Here is a 22,633-nt window from a genome sequence, read left to right on the forward strand (position 1 = left end):
CCATGTGTAACCAAACGAGCTCGTTTGTTACATCGTATGCGTTTCATTTCTTTTGTTCTATCCCCCTTACGTATGTATATATATAAATGTATGTATGTATGCATATATATGTATATGTTTGCATTAATGCGGTTTCCTCTGAGCATGGGCCTTATAAATACATGTATGTACACGAATATGCTAATGAGCGCGCTGCCATTCTGTACTTACAACTGTGTGTCTATATCCGTTAACACCTTTTTACGTTTTTGCTTTTTTGTTTTTTAGTATTTTTTGCAGTTTTTGTAATTTTTGCTTTTTTTTTTGTATTTTTTTTATTTTTTTTTTGTATATTTTATATTTTTTTTTTTTCCGTAGTATTATTAACAGCTTTAGCAAGAAAGACAGCACAATGATGTAAGGGCACAACATGGTATTCTTGTTTAACAATAAAAATTGAAAAAGGTAAAGGCGGGAAAAAATAAAGAATTGAAAGGAGTTAAGGTTGTCATATGTTATTAACAATTTGAGCTTTTTTACCCATATTATAATTATTTTCAAATGTTTTGTAGTATTGGATGGAGAAAATAATTTTTTTGAGTATTTGTACCAATGCGTATATGTGTGTGCATATTTACGTGTACCCGTGCGCATTTTAATTAAGTCTCTATTTATTTTATGTTGCTTATAATTAAATATTTTTTAGTTTTTTAACAGTTCATTATTTTTTCGCCTTACATATACAGAAGTGTGCACATATATATATGTGCTTATGGCACGTATTGGTAGGTAGTTTATTTTTTATTCATTTGTTATTTATTCATTTGTTATTTATTTATTTGTTATTTATTCATTTGTTATTTATTTATTTGTTATTTATTCATTTGTTATTTATTTATTTGTTTTTTATTTATATATTTTTTATTTATTTGTTATTTATTCATTTGTTATTTATTTATTTGTTTTTTATTTATATATTTTTTATTTATTTGTTTTTTATTTATTTGTTTTTTATTTATTTGTTTTTTATTTATATATTTTTTATTTATTTTTTTTTATTTATATATTTTTTATTTATTATTATTATTTTTTTTTTTTTTTTTTTTTGTTTATTTTTTTATTAATTTATTTATTTTTTTCTCTTTTTAATTCACACCCCTTCACACTTTAAGAAGTTAATGTACATAATTAACACGGTCAGGTAAATAATAATATGAGTATTTTACTTTAGTGTTATATATGAACTGTTTTTAGCTGTGCCCCCTTTTTTGCAAAGTTGCATTCATTTTTGAAAGTAATATTTGGCGGCATTGCTGTATATATGTATATATATATATATATATATATATATATATATATATATATATATATATATATATATATATATATACTTAAGTACGTACGCACACATAAGCATATGATTAAGCACGTATATATAGAAATGCGCACCTAATGAAAGGGAACAAAATTAAAATAAAAAGCACCACCTATATGGAGGAGTAACAACATAGAATAGTCAAGTAAAATGTTTCACAGAATGCGTAAGTGCCATCAGTGCTTCAAGCGTACAGGGCACAGGCATTCAAATTATTTGGATATAATAAATGGTGCAAAACAGCCCTAATATTAAGCTGTACTATAATATATATATATGTATGTATTAATACAATACCATTTCTACACATAAAATTTTGTTATTTTACCTTTTGGACCTTTTTAAAAATATTTGTTAGCGCATCTTTTTTAATGTTTATATATTCATACATACGTGCGCATTTTTTAATTTTGTAAATTGATTTTATTTTTTTCCTCGCCAAAGGGCAATATTTAACAGTAATGCGTAGACGTGATATATATGTATATATATATACACACATACATACATACATTCATACGTACGTACAGACGTGCACCGTATCCTTGTTAGGCTCATAATACCTAATTATTATTATTTTTTTTTCAAATTAATGCATTATGACTAAACCTTTTTGCTAATCGTTTGTGTTTGTGAAAGACTAAAAAATGATAGGTCTCTTCTCATAATCATAACGTAAGTTAATAATTTAATGCAATTCAATGATGAAATAGTGAAAAAATGGTATATAATGTACTTTTACTAAAGTAATGCTATAATAACATTCATGCATAAGGGAAGAGAGTCTTTTCCAATCGTCGCGTATATATATATAATATATATATATATATGTATATAATACAAATCTATGTAAGGTGGTATTATGCTTTTCTTAATCAAATGGATTCACATATATAACGTGAATAGGTTAAGGGCGAACATATATACGTACATGTACTGGGTGTATGTATATGTATGTCTAAATATGTGCTTAAGTATGTATATGAAGGTATGTATATATATAATTCTATAACTGTGAGCTCCACATGTCTTTGCTTATTCGATATGGAAATAATATGGGTAGGATAATTCGTCAAATATGTTTTGCCAACATACTGTGAGCTTAAAAACTTGTTGGTACGTTAATGTTAACAGCATGAATAATTGCAATGTTTACGTATTTTCCTCCATGCATTTATTATATTTTAAAATGAAAACATAATTTTTATTAGCCCTAAAATGGAAAAAGAAGGGGAAAAAGAAAGAGAAAGAGAAAAACAAATATTGTGATAAAGTGTCAAAGTAATAGGAAACAAAAAGAACAGAATGGAAGTAAAGGTACAACAAGAAACAGTGCGAATAGAAGATTGAAAGATAATGTAATAGTAATATAAATATATGTACATATGCATGTATTATATGTGTATTATTATTCTATAAATAATGTACTTGCTTGTACATTTGTCCTTTTTTTTTTTTTCCCCTTAATACCATTTTTACGAGCATTAAAAAAAAAAAAAAAAGAAAAAGGAAAGAAAAAATTATCCTTTCCTCGTACAGCAATATAGCAGTTCATTTTTCTTCTTTTTTGATTTATGACAAAAGGTGCATTTTTCTTTTTTTTTTTTTTTTTTTATAATAATATCTTCTTCATTCAATTTATTTTTATGTTTATAATGCTTACATTAATGTAGCAGCAGGCATATTTTAGTATATTGTTATATGTGCTTTTTTATTTTAACTTTTTTCTAAATTCTTTTGTTCTTCTGTTCCTTTGTTCCATTGCTACTTCGTTATTAGTTAATTTGGTAATTCGTTAATTCGTTAATTTGTAGTTCGTTAATTTGGTAATTCGTTAGTTCGTTAATTTGGTAATTCGTTAGTTCGTTAATTTGGTAATTCGTTAGTTCGTTAATTCGATACTTCGTTAATTCGTTAGTTCGTTAATTTGTTATTCGTTAATTCGTTGCTTTGTTATCTTATTCCCTTCTTTTTTTGAGCCTTTGTTAAGTCCTTTCTTGCTTAAATTCCTACGTTCTTCATTGCCTTTCTTCTTGGCGTCCTTATTTACCTCCATTCGTCATCATTAGTTTTCCCTCTTGAACTAGCAGTTTATTTTGTGTTGGATTAAATCATATTTATAAATGCCCTTGTACACATAAACATGTACGAACGAGTACGAGCGAACATTATATATACACTAACTTGTTTGTATTAATATGTGCTTATGAACCGTACGTACGTAATAAGTTTGTATTATGTATATATGAAAATGTATTAATGTATGAATGTATAAATATACATATATGTATATTTTTTTATGTATGTATATTACATTCCCTCTGAGCTCAGTAAAATTCAAAATCTTTTTGCTTATTCATTTTTAAGTATTTTTCAAGTACTTGATGTATTGCTGGAATTGTAAAAATAAGCAAAAAAAAAAAAAAAAAAAAAAAAAAATTAGAAAAAAAATAGGAAAAAATAAGAAAAAAAATAGGAAAAAACAAAAAAAAAAAAATAAATAAAATATAATAAGAAAAAAATAAAACAACAAAGTAAAGCTACAAAATAAAACAACAAAACAAAGAAACAAAGAAACAAAGAAACAAAGAAACAAAGAAACAAAGAAACAAAGAAATAAAGAAATAAATAAAATAAAGAAGCAAAACAACAAATCGGAAAAAAGAGAAGAGCAAGATAAGAAAATGAATAAGAGAACATTATGCAATGATGAAAATGATGATGAAAAAAATAAAACTGGAGTAAAAAGATACTTGATGAGTAATGACGATCCTTTTGAAAATCAAAAATTATACCATGAAAAAAATTGTACTCCAAAATTAAACTCAAATAATCCATTACTTGAAATGAAGGAAGAGGAGTATATGATAAGTAACATAAATAGCAGCATAAACGTAGGAAGTAGCAACAACATAAACTGTAACAGTGGGAAAATTGAAAACGATGAAAATGATGAAATTAAGGAAAATGATGAAATTAACGAAAATGATGGTGACAATGGTAATAGTATAAGTAACGACAACAATGACGAACTTAACAGGAATTCTAATTCTGACTACAACAATATGATTAGCAGCAATGCCAACAGCAGTGCCAACTATAATGTTAACAATAATGTGGACGAGTTCATGTATAATACTAGCGGCATTATCACAAACAATTTTGGAGGATGTAACAATTTTAACAAGAATAACGAAAATGATTGTAATAATCCCTGCTCTAATATATACTACTCTGGGGATTGCAAAAAAAGGAAGGGTAGTAGATATGTTATGCCATTTTTAAAAAAAGAAAAAAATAGTGTAAATACAGAATTACTTTTAAAAAATGTACCAACGGATGCAGATGAAGAAGATATAAAATCATTTATGCGTCCATTTGTAAATAATAAAATACCTGAAATACTTTTTGATGAAGATGGAATAGTCGTTAAGTTACATGACGATGAACTTAATGAAGCAATTTTTAATTACTTCAATGAACATCCTACCCAAATAAAAGGTTCTTTTGTAAAAGTGAAGCTAGCAAGAACCACTGATGATAGTAGTAATAATAACACAAACGGAAATGCAAATAGCAGCGCGAATAATAGTACTACTAACATTGCGAATGACTGTGCTGCGAACCTTATAAATCAGGAAAATTTGGAGCATGATATTAATAGTAATACTATTAACAAATATAACAATAGTAGTAGTAGTAATAATAATAATAATAATAATAATAATAATAATAGTGGAAACCAGAAGGATGTGATAGACGCGGTGGACAAAAAAAATATAAAATATAATAAAAATGAATGCTCAAAAGTTATCCTAGTATCAGTTGTGAATATACATTACCCCGTTGATATAGAATTAATTTATTATTTATTTAGTAAATGCGGAGTAGTAGAAAAAATTATCACCTTCTCAAGAAACCCAGTTGTATACCAAGCATTAGTACAATTTAAAAATATTGAAACAGCAAAAGAAGCTATTAAAAGTTTGCATAACAGAAATATATATGATGGTTGTAATACTATTCAAATACAATACTCTTTTTTAAAAGAATTAGTAGTGAAGGCAAATAATTCAAGCTCATGGGATTATACTATTTCCAGTGTACAAAAAAATAAATATATACCCAATTTTCAAAATTTGCACGGTGTCTTACCTACACCAACAAGTAAGAAAAAACGACAAGGAGCGCTGTACAGCTTATGTACGACTCATACTGTGCGCAATGTAAAAAATGCACATCGAGTGGAGTGGCACACGTATGGGAAAATTAATGAAAAGGGGGAAATAATAAATGAAAATGAGAAAAAAAGGGGAAAAAATAGGAAAAAAAAGGGGCAAAAATAGGAAAAAAAAGGGAAAAAATAGGAAAAAAAAGGGCAAAAATAGGAAAAAAAAGGGCAAAAATAGGAAAAAAAAGGGCAAAAAATAAGAAAAATGGATGATATTTTTCCATATATTTCTTGATTGTTTATTACACCCCTTTTATGCCTTTTCATTTTTTTTTTTTTTTTTTTTTTTTTTTTTTGACAAAGGAAAAAGTAAAGACTCCGAGTTGTACCAATTAATAGAAAGAAAGTTCAAATTGGGAGATTTTGAAATGAAAAATGCATCGAAAACGCCTGTACTAATTTGCTACAATATACCAAAGGATTATACCGACGTGAATAAGGTGCATAGAAATATGTATATATATGTGGATATATTTTTATATGTTCGTACATTTACGCGCATATATATATTTAAATACGTATGAACGTGTGAATGGATTTGTAATTCTCTTTAATGATGTTTAAGTCTATAATATAACGGCATATCCATTTTATTCTCCTTTTTTTTTTTTTTTTTATAGCTCTTTAACCTATTTAGCGTATATGGCTTTGTGTCAAGAATTAAAATATTAAGAGAAAAACCCGACTCGGCCCTTATCCAGTATTCAAGTCATTTGTTTTCTTCATTAGCCCAGGAATACTTACAGCACGCAAAAATTGGAAATGAAATTATCGAACTGCATTTTTCGAAAATACATGATATAAGAATTTCACCACAGCAAAAAAGGAGTGATATGTACAAGGCCAAACTGTTCAGCAATTATGATCAGAGATATTTGGTTTGAACGAAAGAAAATACATATATAGTTGATGGGTGTATAACGTGTGCACGTGCGTGTATATATGTTTGTTCTTGTGTATGTGTATGTGTATGTGCATGTGTGTGTATAAATGTGTATACATATATGCATTTATTTATGCATTTTTTTATGCATTTATTTATGCATTTTTTTATGCATTTTTTTATGCATTTATTTATGCATTTATTTATGCATTTTTTTTTGTTACAAGTAGATGGCCGATCAAGTGAAATACATAAAAGGAGCGTGCAAACCGACTAAGACTTTATTTATATCGAATGTGAGCGAGGATGTGAATGAAGAATGCATAGTAAACCTACTTAACAAATACGGAGAAATTAATAAGTTAAAATTTCAACCAATAAAAGAAGGAAAAAAACATCTAACCATAACTGTTGAGTTGAATTCTGAAGATTCGGTAAACAAATTGGGAAAATAAAAAGAACACACAAATGACTATAAAAAAAATATAAAAAAATATATATTTATAAAAACGTGTGCTTATTATGTGACCTGCTTTTTTTATAGGCAACGAGAGCATTAATGGACCTGCATAATTTTCATTTAAAAGATCGTTCTATAAAGGTATCGTACACAAAAACTAGATTAGTTTAATTAAAAATGATAAAATAAAAAAAAGATATGAATTGAAATGAATTGAAATGAATTGAAACGAAATGAAATGGATCTAAGAGATTATTAGCTGTAAACTTATCAGCATCAAAACGGATACGCTGCAGAAGTATCTGTTACGCTTTTTAATGAGTTTACTACTTATATAATCTTATTATAGATATGTAGTTGATAATTTTAAGTGTAAATATTATGCACTTTCTAATCTTCTTTTTAATTTTCAATCAACATGTGTGTGCACAGATGACGAATTCCTCATTTTCGATATATTGTTAGAATGAACGTTTTTTACCTTATTCCTCCTACCTTTCGCATCATGTTTTTCGTTTCATTTATTATCCTTCTTTTGTTTTGCTTACTTTTCTTATCTTTTCTTTGCTATTTTTCCTTTTATTTTTTATCATTTCCGCCGTCATTTAACTTATGCTGAAATTATCCCTTTTCTATTAAACCCATCTCCCCTTTTAAATCCGTTAATTTATATTATTTTATTTTTAATTTTTAAATTAAAGAAGGAAAAAATAAATAATTTCTGATAAGATTATAACCTTGCAATTTGAAGAACAATTAACTTTTCTGTTCTTACCTATGTGATACTGATTTTCCTGTTCTTATCTGTGTGTTACTGATTTTTCTGTTCTTACATTTTCTTATTTTTTCTTTTCTTTTTCTTTTCTTTTCTTTTTCTTTTTCTTTTTCTTTTTCTTTTTTTTTTTTTTTTTTTTGAGCATCTTTTTGCAACGTGCGAAAATAGCACGGAATTTTTTAGTTTCATTAATAATAGTTGATGTCGTTTTGGCTGATAAAATTTGTTTATCGTTATGTGTATGATTGTATATACATATATATATATACATATATATATATATATATATATATATATATACATATATATATATGTATATAAATAGAGAGAGATATAAGAGCGTAGATACATTTTTTAAGTGGTTATTACTTTGTTTGTCCTACATACTAACATTGTATTTTTATGTAACAATAAACATTCTGTTGTGATATTTTTGTTTTTATTAGTCCACAGCTGGATTAGTAGTATACACGCCATCCTTTTTAATTTAATTTGATATTTTTGTTTTTCTGCATAATGGATTTAGCTGTTCTTAAGAATGATAAAAATTTATCATTCAGTAGCATTAAGTAAACGAAAAAAGACGAAAAAGTAAAACAGGAAAAAAATTTTATGTCTAAATCTTAAATAACTGACTATTACGAAAACGTTCTTTTTAGTAAAATAGTGGATGACATTTATAATGATAATCTAAATTTTCTTCTAAAGGTATATATGAGTGTGTTTTAGTGATAGTGTTAATGTGTGAGGAATTAATATACACAATAATTATGAGCAGTTCAGGTGATTATTTAAAACTTATGATCTTTTTTTTTTTTTTTTTTTTTTTTTTTACAAATTCTAACCAATCTGAAGAAAAATAAAAATGAATTGGAAAGAAAGGAAATCGATCAGTTCAGCTATAATATTGAAGCCCTGTTAAACTCGTTAGATGAGGAAGGATTAAGATTACATGAAGAAAGGAACAAAATGAAGGAAACATTCCAAACTATAGGTTTTACAAATGTCATTTGGGGTTTAATATTACACTGCCATACGTATATACACACATATGTACACATATAAATGTTTAAATGTTCATAGTGTCCATAAGGGGATTATCTTTTCTTTTTTTTTTTTAAACAGCTCAGCAATTAAAAAACGTGAAGAAATCAATCAAAAAGACGGAACAATATATTGAGAAAAAGGTTCATCTTAATAAGTGTGTAGCCTTATTTACCATACTATATATATATATATATATTTAACGAATAAAAATGTGTACTCTTTTGTTCCTTTGTAATTTTAGGTAAGTGGAGAACTTTTCGAGGACTCACATAAAACATTTGAGGCTATTAAAAAGGACATTGACAATTTATAAAACCTTGTTTTATTTGGATAAAAATTTCTTTTTTTTTTTTTTACTAATTGATTAATTTATTAGTTTATTAATTGATTAATTGATTAATTTATTAGTTTATTAATTGATTAATTGATTAATTGATTAATTTATTAGTTTATTAATTGATTAATTGATTAATTTATTAAATGATTAATTTATTAATTTATTAAATGATTAATTTTTTTTTTTTTTTGTCTGGTTGTTTTATACTATTTAAATATTTGCATAAACTTGAAGTGAATATTAATTATTATACTGTGTATGTACATATACAAATATACATCGAATTAGCTGAACGCCCACGCGGGTACAAAAAAAGGTAAATATGTTTACAAGCTATAAAGGGGTATTACTATATATACATGCACTTATGTGTACATACGTAGGTACGTACACACACATAAATAAATAAATAATATTAACGTTACAGTAACATTTTAAAACTTTGCAAATAAAACGAAAAATATGATATATCCTTTTAGTAGTTACCTGAACATAAAAAAAAATGGACAAAACTGTATATATATATATATATATATATATATATATATAAACACATTATCGTAACTCAAAAGAATAAAAATTAAATAGAAAGGGTATGCAGCGCTGTCATATTATAAACTTCATAATACGAAAATCTAAAACTTATTAATTAAAAAAAAAAAAAAATTAAAAGGATGAACGGGTGAAAGAATGAACGAATTAACAAATAAACGAATGGGCAAATTAACGAATGTGCTAAGAACGAATGTGCTAAGAACGAATGTGCTAAGAACGAATGTGCTAAGAACGAATGTGCTATGAACGAATGTGCTATGAACGAATGTGCTGTGAACGAATGAATGAATGAACGAATAAGTCTGTTACTAAACAAAAAACAATATAAGAGTGGCAACAAGGACTGAAAAATAGATCGTGTAGGGACAGAAATATTTGCGTCTTATCTTCTGAAATACATGCTGAGATATATATCCTTGTACATTTTATTTATTATATCATTTTCAGCCATTAAATTATTAATTCTTTTATTTTTTACTTGTATATCATATTTAAAATTTTTTAATTTATTTTCACATGACCGAATTTTATCTTTTAAATAATTATTTTCATTTTGAAGTGCATCAATTCTGAGTTTATAATTTTGAATTTCTTGTTTTAGTTTAAAAAATTCTTTTTCTTTAATTAAATCATTTTCGGTATTAAAAATATTATTTTGAAATATTACAGCTTTTTTAAATCTTTCATTATCTTCATTATCCCTCTGTATAATCATATTTTTGTAAAACCTTTCTTTTAGCTCAAAATTCATCTTTTCCTTTTTTCAGCGGTGTCGTTTGTATATACACATATGTATTTATGTGTATATTTATATACACATAAATACATATATATATTCATAAATGCATATGTGTACAGTACATATATATCTATGTTTCAAGCTATACATTAGCATTTCCCTTTTTAACAAATACCATGCTTGCTCTCTACTTAATTTAAAAACTTATGCGTACGGTATTCCTTCTTTTTTACTTGTTATTCGGCATTGCCAATAAATGTATATTACGAGCATTCTCAGGTAAATATATATGATTTTTTGTGTGTGGTGCTACCGGCATAGGAATATTTATCTGTGATTGTACTGTTCTCCCACAAATTCACAGAAAAAAAGCAGTAAAACTAGTTGAGAAGCAAACGGATGTAAACATAAATAAAAATAAATAAAAGATAATACACGTAAAAATGCGTAATAAGAACCAAAAATACGCAAAGGGGCACAAAAGGAAGTAAAAGGAGGTAAGACAAGAGAGATAAAAAAAAAAAAAAAAAAAGATTTATGTTTCACGATTTTTCCAATGCAAGTAAACTATGTATAAAATAAAAAAATAAATTGTCAAGGACTCACTAAGAAATCCTTTTAACACATGTTGGTGTGTGCATAAATCTTTTTTAATTACATAAATAAATAAATAAATAAAAAAAAAAAAAAAAATTATCTGTATAAAAAGCGTTATAACGCAAAAATTCCAAAAAATAAAAATATATGCATGTTTGCATTTAGTCCAGAGACCAAAACAACACATAAAAAACAGGAATAGTTTTTTACTTTGTCAAACTATATCACATACAATAAACATATATATATATATATATATATATTTATTTTTATCCCTTTTTTAACTTCAATTTTGCTGTAAATATTTTCATTTGCAGCTTTACCCATCGCCAGCACACATTTTCTTTCTTTCTTTCTTTTCTTTTTTTTTTTTTTTTTTGTTTTTCATGAATTTATATGAAAATTATGACAAAGAACAGACTTTTAATAGAATCTCGTGAAGCTAAAAAGCAAAATGACCCAGATATTATCCTCAGTCACAGGTATACATAACCATTTAAAAGAAATGAAAGAATGAAAAACACTGATAACGCAGCTTCTTTGTTTTATTTCTAAATTTATTTCTGCATCTTTTACATGTAAATTTTTCACGCATTGCGCTTATGCATAGAAGTACACATGTGTATAAAGTGGATAAACCTTTATTATGATTATTATTTTTTTTTTTTATATCCGGGTACATATTTTAAGCATTCACTATTCCATGAGTATGTTTTAAATATTTATGTGTTTTCCTTTTGAATTGTAATATCTGTACACCATATGTGTTTCTACCATGGGTACGTCCATATATATATGTATATATATGTATAGGTATATGTATATGCGCGAACGCTTACCCATTTTAGTATATTTCTAACTTATGAGATAGATAATTTTTTTAACCTATATTATTTTTCATTTTTTCCATTTTTCTGTTTTCCATTTGTTAGTGAATATAATTTGTACGAGTGGCAGGCCATTATAAAGGGACCGAAGGATTCACCATACGAGGTAAAGGGGCATTATATATAAATATATACATATATAAATACATATATATATGTATGTGTTAATGTATATTTACGCAGCTGTACACGTATTGCCATATTTCTGTATCCACCAGATACATTTCCGTACGACATAAATGTGTGTATCCAAGTTTTCATATATGTTAGCGTTATGTTATATTCTTTGTTTTGCCTTTTTTTTTTTTTTGAGAACGCGTGCACGGTTTTTATTCCATATATATGTGCACGTATATACACGTACATACATACATACATACACACATACATACATACATACATACATACATACATACATACATACATACATACATACATACATACATACATACATACATACATACATACATACATACATACATACATACGTACCAATATTTCATATTGATCCAAAGGGTGGACAATGGAAATTAAGCATAAAATGTAAAAGTACCTATCCCATCGATCCCCCCATGATAACATTTATAACGAAATTTTTTCACCCAAACGTAAATTTTGTAACAGGTATATATTTATCAAAATTATTTAATGAAATAAAATGTTGTTATATGAAGGGACAAGCAAGTATATATAGGTGTACATTCATAAATTCATATGTTCATGTGCACACATTTGTATAGACATTTATGTACGTATTATTATGCACACATACGTATATATGAACTTCCCTTCTTCAGGAGAGCTATGCATGGATATACTGAAATCAAATTGGAGTCCAGCCTGGACAATTCAGTCCATATGTAGAGCTATTCTTTTTCTTTTTACGGAACCAAATGCTGAAAGTCCTTTAAATTGTGATGCAGGTTTTTTTTTTTTTTTTTTTTTTTTTTTTTATAATTATATATATGACACTTTTAAATATGTAACTACATGTATGTACATATGTACATGCACATAAATATATAAATATAATACATAAGCACGTGTACATATATACATGTACGCCGTAGAGCGTTTGATTGCTTACCCTTGCCAGTATAAGAATAAAATACAAGTAAAAACATTTTGTGTTTATAGGAAATCTAATACGTTCTGGTGACCTTAGGGGTTTTCAGTCCATGGCAAAAATGTACACACATGAATATGCAATGCAAAATGACTGAAGTTTAAAAAAAGAAAAAAAGGCATTCCTGTTTATATTTTTGCAGTAAATGCATCCATGTTTTAATTATATTTTTGAAAAAATTACGAGATACACTGTACAATTGTGTGCCGTCTGCGTCTTATTATTTTATGAAAGGAGGTATAACTCTTTGTAGAAGAGAAAATATATACATACAAATATGTGTATATATATATATACATATATATATATATATATATATATATATATATATATATATATATATATATACATACATATGAATATGTGCACACGAGGTATTATATGTGCGCTCGTAAATCATATCCGCAGATATCGTGCATTTTTTTTTTTTTTTGTTATTTTAAGTTTGTGTTAATCTTCATTCGCTAATTCGTTAATCCATTCGTTCTTTCAACCTTTTTCTCTTTTTTATTTCCCTTTTTAAAAAAAAACTCGTTAAAACCAACAAAAACGCCATTTCTTCTTTACAAAAATGTGTCAAATGTATATATACTGCTTCACATATGTATGATAATACGTGTTGACGTACATTTAAATAACAAGGATTTAAAATAAAAAGAAAAAAGTGTACTTCTTGCACGTTTAAAATTATAAGTGGAATACATTAGGAAGTCAGCAATATTTTGTGTTCGTACTTGCACCCTCCTACATTTATATCATTGACGGATGTACGCCATTTTTTTAGTAAGGAAGGGCGAACATGTAGTTATATCCTATATATACGGATGTACACATATGCAAATATGCCCAATATATAGCTAAAAAGTTAGCATCATAACTCAGCATTTTTGCAACGTATTATGTGGTACATGTATACATTATATATATATATATATATATATATATATATACTTATACGTGCACATACCTGTTTAATGTTAATGAGGGAAAAAAAAAATTTTGCTAACAAAAAAAAAAAAAAAAAAAAATTTTAAATAGCTTAAAATGGAACAAAAATAAAACACATCAATATGGTTGTATGTGTTGGACGGGGAAGGAAAATAATTGCAATATGTCATTTTTTATGATAAAAAAAAAAAAAAAAATTACTATACAAAAATTTTTCATTAGGAAAAGCAATATTTGTTTCTGCATATACATCCATACATATATATTATATATATATGTATAACTTTTTATAAATGCATTTACAACTTATTCTTTATGCGAATACACAAGTGGAGGCGTCAATAATTTAACTGGATTCTAGGGAATAATAGGAAAACACATATTGCGGATGAATACTTCGGTAGCATATATATATATAAATATAGGAACGCATACATACAAGAAAAACGCAATGTATCAAAATTTGCAAAATGAATACACATATGACTCGTATACATAATTGTCATGCATTTATACATTTAAAAAAAAAAAAAATAAAAAAGAGGTGAGATATGTAAAGCAAGAAGAAAGGCAAAAGTATGTGGACGTTCCCCCTATAATTATCAATACGAATTACATGTTGTTTTACCTTTTAAAATTAAAAGTGTTAAATGGGTATCCAAGAATGTACACGTAAAACAAGTGTACATGCATGCAAATAAATACATACATATATATATGTAATGTATGTACGTATGTATGCACGTATGTATGCACGTATGTATGCACGTATGTATGCACGTATATATGCTTGTACATATACTTGTATGTATGCTTATATGTATGTTTGTACGTATGTTTGTATGTATGCTTGTACGTATGCTTGTATGTATGCTAGTACGTATGTTTGTACGTATGCTTGTATGTATGCTAGTACGTATGTTTGTACATATGCTAGTACGTATGTTTGTACGTATGCTAGTACGCATGTTTGTATGTATGCTTGTACGTATGCTTGTATATATGCTTGTATATATGCTTGCATGTATACACGTATGTATGCATATATATACATACGATGCAGCAATATTTTAAACTTCTTTTTTGTAATTACATTTTACCGCAAAAATACGTGCAAAAGGGTTATAGTACAGTGTATATGTCACAGCTTATAAATAATTAGTATTACCTTCTATATCTATCCCTATATGCCATTTCACGCATCTGTTTTTCCTTCAATCTTCGCCTCATTTGCATCTTTTCAGATTCTTTTACCCACCATGGTTTGTGACTACTAGATTCTCTATGTCTTCTTCTTCTTGATGAATTAGAAGATTTGCTATAACTGGGAGAAGAACTATAATAATTTTTTCTAATTTTAATTTTTTTTTTTTCTTTATTATAATAATACCTATTATTTCTTTCTGTTTCTGATGAACTTCTAGAGTTGCTTCTAGAATAGTTGGGACTTATAGAACGGCTGTTGTTATGCTTTTTTCTTTTTCTGCTTTTATGTTTATTATATATATGTTTCCTTCTTGAAGACGTTTTGCTGTGCCGTCTGTCATTATAGTCGCTTTCGCTTCTACAGTTACTTCTGCTTCTGTAGTTGCTTCTTTCTCTCTTTCGGCTTCTTTCTCTCTTTCGGCTTCTTCCTCTAGTGCGGCTTCTACATCTGCTCCTAGCGCTAGGAGAACAAGATTCGTCACGGCTAACCGATAACTTATTTTTGCAATTACGAGAATAACTCCTTCTTTCAGTAGAACGGGAGATATTGCTATATTTGCTACAACCTTTTTCTTTTCCTTTCTTTTTTTCAATTCCTTCCTTATTGTCATCATTAGAGTTACTATCACTATGATAATCATTGCTATCATGATTGTCCCTTCCATCATGATTATGATTTTTTTTCTGTACATCCGTTTTCCCACTTCTGACACACTCCTCATAACTGTTTGTTAGGACCTTTTTGCATTCAACTATTTTTTTTTTGCCTTCATGTTTTTCATTATTATTATTCAGACTATTGTTATTATTCACATCGCTCTTGATATAATTACTAATGTTGTTAATGTTATTAGTATTACTGCTGGCATTATTTTCACCCCTATCTGTCGTACTTAGCAAGAGCTGATTGGCCTGGACTAGGTTATTTACTAAAAGCAAATTCGGATTGTACATGGCACATAATTTCAGAGTTAATTTTTCTTTTAGTGCTAGGACCTTCTCTACTTTTTCATTAACAACTGGGTTTTTATTTATTACTGTCAGATGATCATTCTTATTTTCTCCTTTCGTATTATTATTACTACTACTAGTACTATTACTATAAAATGAAAAATTGTTTTTTATAATATCTTTTTCATTTATTAAGCTATATGCATCTCTTATTGATATCACGTTTTTTCCTACTTTTATTCCATTTAAATTTAATGCGGCTTTTGCTTGTTCTTCGTTCATAAATTCAACGAATGCAGCATTTACTTTTTTCTGCTCGTTGTACTGAAGTTTGTAACTGGTAGTATTTCCCACATTTTTGAAAAGACTTTTGACGTCTTCCTCGCTGTACTGCAAACGGATGAAAAGCAAAATCAATAAAAGGGAAGTGTTACGCGCATAAGTTAATATTTAAAGTGGTGTAAATATAAGCAAACGGCGGGATACGTACAGCTAAAAATATATATACATGTATACTTCTACGAATATGTATATGTACATATATACACGTCTACTCGCACGCTGGCATGGCGGTACGTTATTATATATGGTATTTGCCGCCATATGTTATGTTTCATTTCCTTACGTTGTGCGGTAAGTTTTCTATATATATAATCTTCGAAAACACATCGAACTTATTATTCTGCTCATTTAACGAATTTTGAAAGTCAACTAATCCTTTATTCTGCTCAGAAATTAGTTGCTTATGCAGCAGAATGTTCTGTAAATTCTGCATACCGGAAACAGGGGGAAAAGTCAAAAAAGAAAAAAAAAAAAAAAAAAAAAAGAAAAAATGAAAAAAAAAAATTTGTACAAGCATGTGCTAATATAAGTACAGTAAATACAAACATACATATGTACTACTATATATATATATATATATATATAAATGCGTGCGTGTAAAAAATCAAGCCAAAGTGAATATAAAACCGGGGAGGGGCATATTCACTTTATGATATATAAATCCATTTTCATAAAACTTGGTGAATTTTTAAAAGTTACCTGATATTGTATATTATTCTGAACATTGTTATTAGTAGAGTTACTACTTCTTAAATCTAAGGGATTGTTTACATTTTTTTCAGTTTCATTAATATTAAAATTATCGGTAACACTCTGACTATGTATAACAGGCTCGATGACTGTTACAACCATGGGGACATTCAGCAAATGCTCTCCATTTAATCTTGATGCTTTTGTTATACCTTCTGAACTTTTAAATTCTATCTGGCAGTATTTTTGATTTATCCCAGGGAAGCTACCAATTTTGAGAAGGAAACCAGAAGGAGCGTGCAGAGGGAAAAAGAAAAAATGATGTAATAATAAGAAGAAAGCGTGGATAAGGAAAAAAGGAGTGCATTTAAATGCTTTACGCTAGCGTTAAATGTTCTACCTCTGGCCAAGAATGCAAAAAACACGACACGTATGTATTCATATGCATGAACAGATATGTACATACAAGCACATAAAATCACGTACATACAACGTGCATAACTCATAAAGCCAACAAATGGACCGCTTAATTTTTAATCAACTTACTTCTTAAAAGTAACGCTAATTATTTCATCGCATGATTCAAACTTTTCCTTTATATCTTTTTCTGTTACGTCTGTTGAAAGATTTTTTACGTATACTACATTAGCTATACTAAAATTTAAACTCATATTAATTTAACTTTATTTTATTTTTTTTTTTTGGACTTCTGCGAAGGTAAAACGTGCACAAAATGATGTAAATATGTACATAATACTTATATTATTATATATATATATTTTGCTATATTTACGATATATGAACTCTTCAACTATAAAATGAAAAAATAAAGAAAAAAAAAAAAAATTGAAATATTAGCTGCTCATAAACTAGTAATAGGCAAAAAAAGGAAAAAAAAAAATTTTTAAAAGCATTATAGTTTTTAATAGCTTATCAATTTTTCTCTTCTGTTGTTGAGTATTAATTAGTATTATTATTGTAAGAGCATGCGCAGCGTATATTTTTTCTTTTTTTTAATTTTTCAAAATCAAAGAAGAGCATGTATGTATGTATGTATGTATGTATGTATTTATGTATGTATGTAATGCGTACAATTATTCAGTACAAATTTATAAGAGAAAAAAAAAAAAAAAAAAAAAAACATACAAAAAAGAAATAAAAAACAAAAGAAAATTATGCTTACAATAAAATTTTATTACATTAAATTACAATCGCATAGGGTTACTAAATCATTTAATAAAAAGAAAAGAGTAAACTTTTTACAAATCACGATTTTTAAGAAAAAAGCAAAAGCATTATACATTGATCATAAATATATGTATACATGTTTAGGTAAATTTTTATTTTTTTGTATGCATTATAATCTACGTGTAAATATACATATATATGTTTATATTTATACATAGCACTCATCACATTGGGGGCTTTTTAGTTTTGCAATAAGAGTTTTGATGCAACTCACTATTACGAAATGACAGTTTATCAGTAGGGTAAAATTTTAGTTATTCGAACTGTGAAAAATAGTAACTTGATACAAATTCGATTACTGTTCTACGTATTCCACATTTAGGAGTAACATACGTATATATATGTAGAAGAAGAATGAGGTTACTGAGCTGGAAAAAAAAAAAAAAAATAAAAAACTATTACTATTGTTGAATTATCTTAAAATAATGCAAAAATGTGGTTATTTAGTGAACGTTATACAATGAGAAATTAATTCAAAATATGTAGCATTTATTAAAATTGTAAAATTAGAAGTAACTCATTTATAAAGCTTTAAAAAGAAAGGTTTACTTCTCTTTACTCACACATATATATATGTATGTATATAAATAAAAAAAAAAAAAGCATTTAAAATGAATAGTTTTTGTATGGATGTAAAGCTAGTTATGTCCTCTTAAGAATGGTAAGTACAGTTACCTACAAATATGTGTTTGTATATATGTTTGACGTAATACAGTCTATACTGTTTTAATTAGTAAGCTCTAATTTTATATAGTCTAAACTTCTTAACGGGGGATATATATTTAAGTTTATTTTATTTTGTTATTTTTTTTTTTATTCGTTTATTTTTCCTCAAATTATGACTTGTACAGGAAACGGCATCGTATGTTTTATAAAAAAAAAATATTGTTAAATGGACATCTTAAATTATCTATTCCCATGTGCTTTTTTATATACAAACATACACATGTGCATATATACGTAGTATACATGTATACACTTATGTATATGATTATACCCCTTTTATGCTTCTTTTCTTATGCATGATTAACCATTTGACAAGGTTATAATATCAGTATATTGTATTAAATTGAGCATATGTAGAATATGTGTGTCATATATTTTTTAACTTCTTAAAAGCTGCTAAAAATGGGGTTAATGCAAAAAGCGCAAAATTTGTGAGGACATTTTTACGAACTCTTTTGAAATGAAAAAAGTATAAACGTTAAAGTAATTTTTAAAAAATAGTACACGAAATAAAAAAAAAAAAAATGATATAAAATAAAAAAACGAGAAAAAAAGGTGTAAAATAAAATAAAAAAAAAAAAATAATAAATTGAAGGCTGACAGAAAAGTAGAGAAGTAAAAAAGGACGCATGCATTCTCCTGTACCATTCATATAAAACGAATACTTTATTTAAGTATGATATTACCTACATAATACATACAAACAATTTCTTTTTACAATTTATGTAAATATATTAGTTATTTTTTAAGTAAATCATTGATATTACTATAAACGGGTAAGTCGTAAAATTATTTATGATGGTACACTGTACAACTGCTCTTACATTGTTGTACATCCATACAAAAATTTTGTTTATTTCAATGCAAAAGATGAATATTAAACAGAAAAGCGCTGTTTATTGTCCTGTGTGAAACTCTAAAAATTGGCAGTTATAACCTTAGTAGCTAAAAGTACCTCGTTGGATAAGTACTCATATTTCAGCATATACAAGTATATGTATATAAATATCTATATATGTATATATATGTTTATGTATTTATATATATTACATGTATGTCTGTGTATGACCCTTATATATCATCACTTATTTTGGTTAATATAGCAAGCATTTGCCTTAATGCAAAATGCACTGAGGTGGTAAAAATGTTGTTATAGGAATACTTTGACATACCCAGAAATGTATTAACAAATTGTATTTAAAAAATAAAAACAAAAGAAAAAGGAAAGAAAAATTATATGTTTTTAATCGATGCCATTCATAATATTTTTCGAGCTCATTAAAATTTAAGTAAATGCATGCAGCTTACTGTTTCTTCCTTCATTCGGGGTTAAGACGAATGATCATTTACATTTAATTGCAAAATTGTTCCGTTCATGTTAAAATAATTTAAATAAATAATGTATTTGTGTAATAACATCGCTAATTTGGGAATTATGCACATGTTGATATACATATGCACGCAAACATGCGTAAATATTGCGTATATATACTTGCAAGCTTTTATTTTTTAAATGGGAAAATGCATATGAACTCTATTCAATTTTTTCCTTACAAAAAAAAAAATAAATAAACAGTTCCATTACGGTTATACTATTTTTATGCATATGTTGTAAAAAATGTTTTTAAAAAAAGCCTAATAGGTACTTCTATATATATATATATATATATATATATATACTTATTTTGTTCCTTTCCCTTGTAATAAATTTTATGTCATGTTATTATTATAGCATCATCTTAAGAATTTTAATATATCCGTGAAGCATTAAACATTTTAAAATGTATTTATATACGTGATGTTATATTATAGTTAATGCTATATATAAATAAATTTAAAAAAGGGAATTGCTAATCCGATGAAATAAAAAGTTTTCAAAGAATGTCTTTATATTTACATACAAGCACATATATGAACAGTATACGTAAAAATTATATATATATATATATATGTATGTATCTTATGTATAAATAATATAAATGTATATGGTTACCGTCGTAATTTCCTTTTCCTTATTCCTTATATTTTTTACATGCGTTAAAAAGGATAAAAGGGGAACGAAGTTGAAAATAAGCGCACAAAAAAATGTAACATACAATTTTTGAAAATTGAAGTTGGAAAAAAGTAAAATAAAAAACAATCCAATAATTTTGTCATCATCATATATGCATAAATATATGAATATACGCATTTTACATGTTCATAATAATAAAAAAAAATATATACATATATATATATATATATATAATGACCTTCAAAACGATATATACAATAAAATGCTTTAATTTCCTTTAAGCATTATCATTTGGAATTAAAAAATTGTATGTGAGGAGTAAATGTTTATTACATATAAAAGTATGTTAGAAAAAAAAAAAAAAAGAAAAGAAAAGAAAAAGTGCACAAGTCTTTGAATTCAAAAATAGTCATATTTCCTTTTTTTTTTTTTTTTTTTTTTGTATAAAAAAAATTAAAAAAATTTCTCATTTTGCTTTGTTTCTACCTTCATTAAGAAATAAATAATAAAAAAAGAATAAATAAATATATATGTATCATATAAATACTATGTATTATATATTATATATTATAGTAATATATACATAAATATATATTTGTTTACCTTTTTTAATTAATAACACTGCCATATATTATGTACATACGTATATGTATAATTTTTATATACATTCATAAAAATATAAATATATATATATATATATATATTTTATTTATGTTAATATATTTTTTACCACAGATATTTTTTTATTTTATTGTTATAAAGATATATATACGGTAAAAAAAGACGTTCTGTTGAAAAGAAAAGGGAAACAGTAGAATTTTCAAATTTTTATTTTTAATAGAATAATTATTTAAGAAAATTTTTCTTGTTTTCTGCGTTGTATGTTTTCCTTCCGTATTAGTATATACATATATGCATATTATATATATTTATATATATGTAATTACTTCAATTCACATTTGCTGTTTTTTTTTAAAATATTGCATATATACATCTTACATTTATATATATTCACTGCAGGTTTTCTGTTCATTTCTATACATTTTTTTTTTCCGGTTTTTTAAAATAAATTTGCATCATTGATTTTAACACTTTTATTTATAGAGGTGTTTTACTTCATTTCTCATCGTTTTCCTATTATTTTATTTTTTTTTTATTTATAACGGATTTTTAAAGTTTTAATTTTTCTTCCATATCAGTATATGGTTGATATGAATATATTGTCCCTGCGGTGATATTATTATTTAAAAGTATTTAAGTAGTATATATGTATTAATGTACATTTTGGAATATAATTAAAAGAGTAAAATAAAACAGAAAAAAAAACAAAAGTATGTACTCAGAAGGTCCAAAATTTGAGCATACTTTTGAAAATACAACAAATAGTTTGGAATATATTGCAAATATATTTGTAGGTTTAATATATTTGAAATATATGTCTATATCTGTTTAAAGCCCACAGTTGTGTTTTTACAATATTATTAGGTGTATTTGAATTTCTTTATTTTATGTATATT

At 26.2% G+C, this 22,633-nt stretch overlaps 5 protein-coding genes across 5 annotated transcripts; 3 read left to right on the plus strand and 2 right to left on the minus strand.

The window, feature by feature from the left end:
- Window positions 1-4,038: 4,038 nt before the first annotated feature.
- PmUG01_11056300 (polypyrimidine tract binding protein, putative) lies at window positions 4,039-7,099 on the plus strand (the record flags this gene model as incomplete). The annotated part of the gene is made up of 5 exons (XM_029006237.1): window positions 4,039-5,521; window positions 5,889-6,025; window positions 6,206-6,463; window positions 6,699-6,902; window positions 7,013-7,099. The coding sequence occupies 5 exons, from the start codon at window positions 4,039-4,041 to the stop codon at window positions 7,097-7,099; spliced, it is 2,169 nt and encodes a 722-aa protein (XP_028862747.1).
- A 1,120-nt stretch (window positions 7,100-8,219) lies between these two features.
- PmUG01_11056400 (conserved Plasmodium protein, unknown function) lies at window positions 8,220-9,063 on the plus strand (the record flags this gene model as incomplete). Its single annotated transcript, XM_029006238.1, has 5 exons — window positions 8,220-8,272; window positions 8,363-8,411; window positions 8,559-8,697; window positions 8,829-8,890; window positions 8,992-9,063. The coding sequence occupies 5 exons, from the start codon at window positions 8,220-8,222 to the stop codon at window positions 9,061-9,063; spliced, it is 375 nt and encodes a 124-aa protein (XP_028862748.1).
- A 961-nt stretch (window positions 9,064-10,024) lies between these two features.
- PmUG01_11056500 (conserved Plasmodium protein, unknown function) lies at window positions 10,025-10,393 on the minus strand (the record flags this gene model as incomplete). The annotated part of the gene is made up of 1 exon (XM_029006239.1): window positions 10,025-10,393. The coding sequence occupies one exon, from the start codon at window positions 10,391-10,393 to the stop codon at window positions 10,025-10,027; it is 369 nt and encodes a 122-aa protein (XP_028862749.1).
- Window positions 10,394-11,374: 981 nt separating this feature from the next.
- PmUG01_11056600 (ubiquitin-conjugating enzyme E2, putative) lies at window positions 11,375-13,088 on the plus strand (the record flags this gene model as incomplete). Its single annotated transcript, XM_029006240.1, has 5 exons — window positions 11,375-11,460; window positions 11,911-11,971; window positions 12,381-12,489; window positions 12,663-12,788; window positions 13,003-13,088. 5 exons carry the CDS (start codon window positions 11,375-11,377, stop codon window positions 13,086-13,088), a joined length of 468 nt encoding a protein of 155 aa, XP_028862750.1.
- Window positions 13,089-15,103: 2,015 nt separating this feature from the next.
- Window positions 15,104-17,799, minus strand: PmUG01_11056700 (RNA-binding protein, putative; the record flags this gene model as incomplete). The annotated part of the gene is made up of 4 exons (XM_029006241.1): window positions 15,104-16,486; window positions 16,722-16,865; window positions 17,138-17,393; window positions 17,675-17,799. 4 exons carry the CDS (start codon window positions 17,797-17,799, stop codon window positions 15,104-15,106), a joined length of 1,908 nt encoding a protein of 635 aa, XP_028862751.1.
- Between the last annotated feature and the right edge of the window lie 4,834 nt (window positions 17,800-22,633).

Source organism: Plasmodium malariae (assembly GCF_900090045.1).
Source record: "Plasmodium malariae genome assembly, chromosome: 11".
NCBI lineage: Eukaryota > Apicomplexa > Aconoidasida > Haemosporida > Plasmodiidae > Plasmodium > Plasmodium malariae.